The sequence below is a fragment of the Octodon degus genome, unplaced genomic scaffold (assembly GCF_000260255.1).
Source record: "Octodon degus isolate 3935 unplaced genomic scaffold, OctDeg1.0 scaffold00257, whole genome shotgun sequence".
Taxonomy (NCBI): domain Eukaryota; kingdom Metazoa; phylum Chordata; class Mammalia; order Rodentia; family Octodontidae; genus Octodon; species Octodon degus.
Window position 1 is genome coordinate 546,941 of NW_004524833.1, and position 6,520 is coordinate 553,460.

At 37.7% G+C, this 6,520-nt stretch overlaps 1 protein-coding gene and 1 long non-coding RNA gene across 3 annotated transcripts in view; one reads left to right on the forward strand and one right to left on the reverse strand.

Annotated features, from left to right (window-relative positions):
• The window catches only part of Wars2 (tryptophanyl tRNA synthetase 2, mitochondrial), a 133,203-nt gene extending 131,330 nt beyond the window's left edge, over positions 1-1,873 (reverse strand). Inside the window, exon 1 of the mRNA XM_004646170.2 lies at positions 1,690-1,873. Coding sequence (XP_004646227.1) covers positions 1,690-1,779 — 90 coding nt within the window. The 5' untranslated portion in view covers positions 1,780-1,873. The remainder of the gene's footprint in view (positions 1-1,689) is intronic.
• Positions 1,874-1,915: 42 nt separating this feature from the next.
• Positions 1,916-6,520, forward strand: part of LOC111814030 — a 7,899-nt gene continuing 3,294 nt past the window's right edge. For both annotated transcript variants that reach the window (XR_002819111.1, XR_002819110.1), the window contains exons 1-2: positions 1,916-1,956; positions 2,859-2,966. This is a non-coding gene — a long non-coding RNA (uncharacterized LOC111814030). The remainder of the gene's footprint in view (positions 1,957-2,858; positions 2,967-6,520) is intronic.

A 6,520-nucleotide genomic window follows, 5' to 3' on the forward strand; every position in this document is an offset into this window, starting at 1 on the left:
ATCCTATTTACAAACACCATTAGAACAAGTCGCTCTATTCATTAAGATAATGAAACTATATATCTATCACATTTTATTCTAAATCTACTTAAAGCTAAATTACAGGTTTGGAAATACTAATATGTACATATTGAAGCAACCTAGACTAAGAGTTGATTAATTTTAAGAGTAATTCTATTCATAAATGCCACTGAAACAACAGAAGAGGTTTAAGTTTTGTTCTTTAGTAATTGTAATGATTTAGTGTCTTCAACTTCCCTGGGCAGTCTTTAGTAGGCTCTAGTTTGTTTGTTTGTTTCTTTTTTCTTTAGTTCGCAATAATGGGTAGTTCATGGCTTACTCATCTTGGTACTGGCAGTGTATACTTTAACATGCTATTAGCTTATAAAAATTAAGTCTGATTCAGAAGACTCATACCCACAAACTTTAAGAAGAGTAGCTGATGATCTAAACTGGAATCAGCTCTAACCTAGCACTACCTAAATTTATGATAACATACGAAAATGTATTTGCTTACAAAGAGCTTTTCAGTATACTGCCTTTATCATTAAGGAGCTCATATTAATGAAGAAAATAAAAGTTTAGAAAATTAAGTAATTTACAGGATTAGAAAAACAAATTGAACTTAAATTTTAGTTTTTATTTATTCTCACTGACTTTATTTTGCTTTCATAGTCCAGAAGCCCTGCGTTTTCCAAAGCTTGAAAATGCCTTGGTACCGGTAGCATATACTTTAACATACTATCAATATGTCAGTCGGTCCTAACTCTTCCTTCATCCGGCTTAAAAGGAAAATAAACCCAGAGAGACTGTGACTTGTCATGTAACACAGCTAGTAAGTGGCAGTCAAAGCCCTGTACCTCGTTTGCTATCTTCCTATTTAGGGCTCTTTCCAATACACCATTTACAAATAACATCCTCATGTCACATCTACAGACTAATGAAATTAGTATCTAAGTCAGGAAATTACCTAATAATCAGTTCTAAATTTCTCCTTTGTTCTCAGAGCAAACATACTTCATATGTAGCGTATAACATCAATCAGTAGTATATGTCCAAGTGGTTACTACTAAGTTTGCACTTGGAAATGGTTTAGTAAAGTACAATTCCCAAATACACCTGGGATGAAGGAGTGTGTTACTCTCTGGGCAGGTCAACAAAAATGGTAACAGGATGATACACCTGGTAGCTAACTGTCGTTTTTTTCACAAAACCTGCTGGAGAGACTATGTCGAAGGGTGAATCGTGCAAACCTGTGAAAGGTGAACCACATACTGCCAGAGGGAGGGCTTCAGGCTGCATTAACCTAAACCATTCAGTTCTAAAATGTCTTCCCTAATTTCTTCATGCCCCCCTGGCTGGTTGTTAGGGAAAAGATGATAAGAATAGTAAAGGAACCACGGGGAAAGCAATCCCAGAACCACAAGGTCTCTGGTCTCTTACAAATTGGCTTCTTACGTTGCCCAGCAACAGCCGCGCTCGCAACCACGTGATCTGATTGCACGTTCCTCCAAGGTATACCTTACGTCATTACGTATCTTTGCAACGTTCCCACGTCCCTGTGGACCTAAAGAGCAAGACATTTCGGTAGTCTCCCGAAGAAGCAGAAATAGATAAATGGGAGAAGGAAAGGAAATTGAGACGAAGCAAACGGAATAAGTCGGCGGTAAAAGACTCAGCTTCAGTTACCTGGGGAGAGGGAACAACTTCAGATCCTTTGTGAAGTGCCCGGATGACGCCCCTGCACCCCCGCGTTTTCCTCAGTGCGCGCAGCGCCATCTTGAGAAGGGCTCGGCTGGCGTTTCCTGGATGACGTCATTAAGAGAGCCTCTGCCAGTCTCGCTGCGCCGCTTGCTTGTTGCGCATGCGCATATCCTGTTAGGCAAACGCGCTTTACGGTGGGGGTGTGGTCTGCGACGGCATGCGTCTGGGCTTTTCTGAGTTGCCGGATTTTGTGTAGGTTTCTGTGGGGAAGGTCATTCTTTGGGTGTTGAAGTAGTGGCGCCTAGGAGTGGGAAGCCTATCTGATGCTAGCAATCCAGAGGCAGCTTTTTAGAATTGTCTCTAGGATGCGGGCTCCCATTTCCTTAAGAGGTCCGTAAAGTGGCTTTTCGAGACCCGTGTGGGCTACCCATGTGTTGGGCCCGCAGACTTTATCTGGTACAAGGTCATGAATGGTTCACGGAACGGAGGTACGAGGAAGGACGTGAATCTTGCCTCCAAGAAGTGCGCAGCTTAGGAGGTAGCAGAAAAATAAACGAACCACACTAATGAGGTGTTACCAAAGCAAATACCAACCTTGGGAAGAATAGGTAGTTAGGACTGAAAGGCTTCTTCCTGGTCCAGGGAGGATTGAGGAAGAATGTGATGGTGCCTAGTGGGAGAAATTTGTTTAAATTATAGGAGTGCTAATGGTGCTCTCCTGCTTCTTTTACTGCACCCAAATCTTTCAGTAAAAATAGATATGTGAATAATTACATATAATCCTGGAAGGCTTTTCACAATTCCTTTGTGTGTTATATTTATTCAACTAGGAAATGTTAGAAAAAACAAAAGGGGGGGGGGTGGAAAATAAATTGTACAAGAGATATTTATTCAGGGATGATGTTTACCTCATTAAGATAAAACTTGATAAAACCAAAATATCTTGTAAATATACAGTGAACTGATGAAGCTAAGCATAACTGGTATATCTAGAAGTAAAGAGTAATTAATTACAGGGATGAAGGGGTGGGAGAAACTAAGGAAATCAAATTTCATTCATCAGTAAAGTGCATCATTTTGTTTATTAAATCTGAGGTTCCTGTTTTACTTCCAAATATGATTCCTTTTATTTTTTTTTATATGATTGCTTTTAGATAGATACATGAGTCTGCAGTTTTGCGGGGGGCTTTGGACTAAAACATGGTTATTGAATCCAAGGAAATCTTTGAAACTGCCAAGTAAGAGTTTGTGGAGTAAAACTGGTAAGTTAATGAAAGTAAATTAGCCAAGAGATATGTGAGAACCCAAAGAATATTTATTGAAGCCCAAAGACCTTGCCAGGGGAAGGGAGATGTGATATTCATTGTAAATTTTTATCAAACATTATAAGTTTTTAATCAGTGCCGCCTTTAATACAAACCAAAGCATTGCGACACAATTTTTATAGTAATATTTTAATTAGATTGTATGACCCTGGGAGTTAGCAAGATTAAACATCCTATATTTCTAGTTACCCACATTTTAACATGAAAACTTAACAATGGACAGGTGCATTGGAAGCTGTTGGGGGCATACTATGTCCTTAAGTAGTTCCTAGTTCTAGCTACTGAGGCTCATGTTCTATAACTGATCTTATTTTCATGGGTAATACTTCCACGGCATATACCCACTAAAGAAAATTTACCTGAACACAAATCTGATTATATCAATATCTTGATTTTTAAATTAAATTCTAAGCCATTGTTAGAAATTAATGGTGGTTCCCACCATAGTGATGGTCATATGATTCTTGAGTCTTAGCCATCTAGGTTGTTTTTGGACAAGGGCCAAATTTTTATAATTATTTAGGGATTTTATAATTGTTACATTTGCCCCAGCATCTAGATGATACCTAATATGGAGTAACTACTTTTTTTAAATTTAAATTTGATTTTAACAAATTGCACAGCTTACTATTAGAGATTGGCATGCTACTTTTAACAGCCAAAAGACAAGGCTGATAGTAAACAAAGTGAAAGAACAAAGAAAAGATACAGTAAAAATAAACCAGTCATAATTTCAGCTACTCTAGAAAGTGAGGCAGAAGGATACACAGGCCAGCTTGGGCAACTTAGTGAATCTTTGCTCAAAATTTTAAAAAAAGATGTTTTGGGGGAGGTAGCTCAGTAATAAAGTAATTTTGCTACCTATTATGCATCAATTCCCAGTCCTTGGGAAAAAAAGTGAACCAGTTCTGTTTTTGAACTCTTTCACAATAACATTTTGGCCTTTGGAAAAGAATGACCAAAAAGCCACACCATTTTCAAACTCTTCTGGGCAGAGTAATATACAGACACTTAATTTATTTTAATAAAGGTAGCCATGAAACTTCAGAGAAAGATTACATGTTAGCATATCTTTAAACAGAAATTCTGAAATATTTCCATGCAAAGTGGTTAACATTTCAGAAGTTTCTATTTTACGGTGATAAATCTGGCTATACTGAAAATTCATGTATGAATTTTTCATATTTCCCCATAACTGTGCTTAAGGACATGGTTTTACCATTGCTATCTTTTGGGTAAGCTGAAGAACTCTAGTAAGATGAGATTATGAATGTATTAAAAGTAGACTTTAAATATACTAAAGATTAAAAACTTTTGTAGTTCCAATAGCATTCATTGTATGTCTACATATGTTTGTGCTTACAGTTTTGAACACTTGTTTAAAACTTGATTTCTCATCAACACTTTTATTTTATAGTCAAGTTCTGATAATTTTGCTCTCTCTTAACATTCTCTGCAAATCCTCTCTTGCTAGAAAGAACAGATTAAAACCAGACTGGCCGTTGAGGAACGGTTTCTATTGCAACCATGTGTGTCAGGGAAAAGGATTAGATTTCCTTGTCCAAGAACATCAAGGGGAACCTCTACCTCTGCACACACACCTCTACTCTTTAGTAATGGAGAGATTATATCTAGTTAGATTTAAGTGGGATAAGGGAAGAGCTTAAATCCACTTTTAGCTCTAGCAGTATAATTAGCCCTCAAGTCTCAAAGTATCCAGTTTTGTTTCTCTTAATTTAATTCTAAGTGTCAGGTTGGTGTTCAGTGCTGAACAATGTAATAGAGAGTTGCTCTACACATTTATTCACTTAAAGAAGAATTTCACAGACTGCAGAAGTTAGATGGCAGTTTTATTCAAAACTTACTTATCCACTTACAGCCCACTTACCCTTGACCTTTCATTTATATTAAATAAGATTTTTCTAATATAGAGGTGGGTGATTCCATAATAGAAGTAAATCTTTCTCTTTACAATTATGAGAACATAGCTGCAGTGTTCTGACTGTGCTGTCTTATACTTGACCTACTGTAAGCACCCAAATCAAAAGGCAGTTGAGTGAGGTACTTCCAAGAGTCATCAAAGTATGTGGAAAACCAAAACAGTGATTTGGTAATTATTCTTTTTCAGTTTTCTCCTAACTATAGTGTTGCCAGGCAATATAGCTCGTGAGACTGCTCCACAGGTAGTAAGTACCTTGACTCAAACCACAGAACAAGTAAGAACAGAAATGGGAAAAACTTCAGTCTCCAGAAGAGTACATTATTTTCATTGAAGTACTGTGAAGCTGAAGAAGATAAGGCTAGGAATGGTCCAGGTGGGGACAAATTTCACCTGGTGCCACAACCATATGTCAGAACAAGCACATGTCTGGGTTTTTAAAAGCTGACACTTTTTCTCTATCCCTAACATAAGGGGTGTGTTTCCCCTGTAGATTTTGGAAGTATGTGAATTGTCTTACTGTGTACATTATCCTAATGTCAGAACAATAATCAGAAAATTTGTCTTATACATGAAGAGCTTTAAGGGAGGTATTACTATAACTTTCTAGACACACCATCTAACAAAAGTCAAGGTTATGAGTAGCTTAAGGGTTGTGAATAACATAGGATTTTTCTTAATACCTTTTCCCTTGAATTAAGAGAAAAAGATGACAGCTTTTGTGTTACTAGTACAAGTTCTTTGTCTAAGGTCTGAGTTCTGCTCCACAGCAGTGGAATAGTGCTTTTGTTTGGAGTTAGACTTCAAGGATTAATAGAGACAGAGTGAATGGAAGTAATCTGCTCTTACTGATCTTCAACAAACTGTTATTTGGAGAAGGATTGACTCTTAAGGCTCAGATAAATCATGTTCCTTTGCTTTGGCATTCTACAAATGGAAAGAAACAAAAGATAAGAAGATGAAAAGATAGAGAGGCATATTTCCCTGTATCTGCCACTGTGTATGTAGATAGTGCTGACATTCCTCATTCAAAGGTTGGTTAGGGAGGAAAGGTCTGTAGCACTAGGAGGAAAAAAATGCTCTAGGCTAGGTTAATAGTTCATGTGTTCTCCCAACGTTAGAGGGCAGGTGTTTAAATGAGATAAAGAATTGTTCCCCTAAGTGTGGATCTATAATAAAATGCTTTTGAGAATTATAAGAAACTATGTTCAGTGTCCCTCTACTTACAGTATTCATTTTCAGTCTTAGGATATGTGTCCCATGGAGGAAGTGGATCTATCTATCTATCTTTCTTTGTTCCTTTTTTTTTTTTTTTTTTTGAGGAACCAGGGATTAAACTCAGGCCCTTGCACTTGCCAGGGAAGTGCTTATTCTACTGAGCCATCTCCCCGGCCCATCCTTCCCCTGCCCTTTGCCCGCCCTTTGCCCTTCTTTTCTCTTTTCTTTTCTTTTTTTTTCTTTTCTTTTCTTCCTTTATTCCTTTCTTCCTTCCCTCCTTCCTTCCTTCCTTCCTACCTTCCTTCCTTCCTTCCTTCCTTCCTTCCTCCCTCCC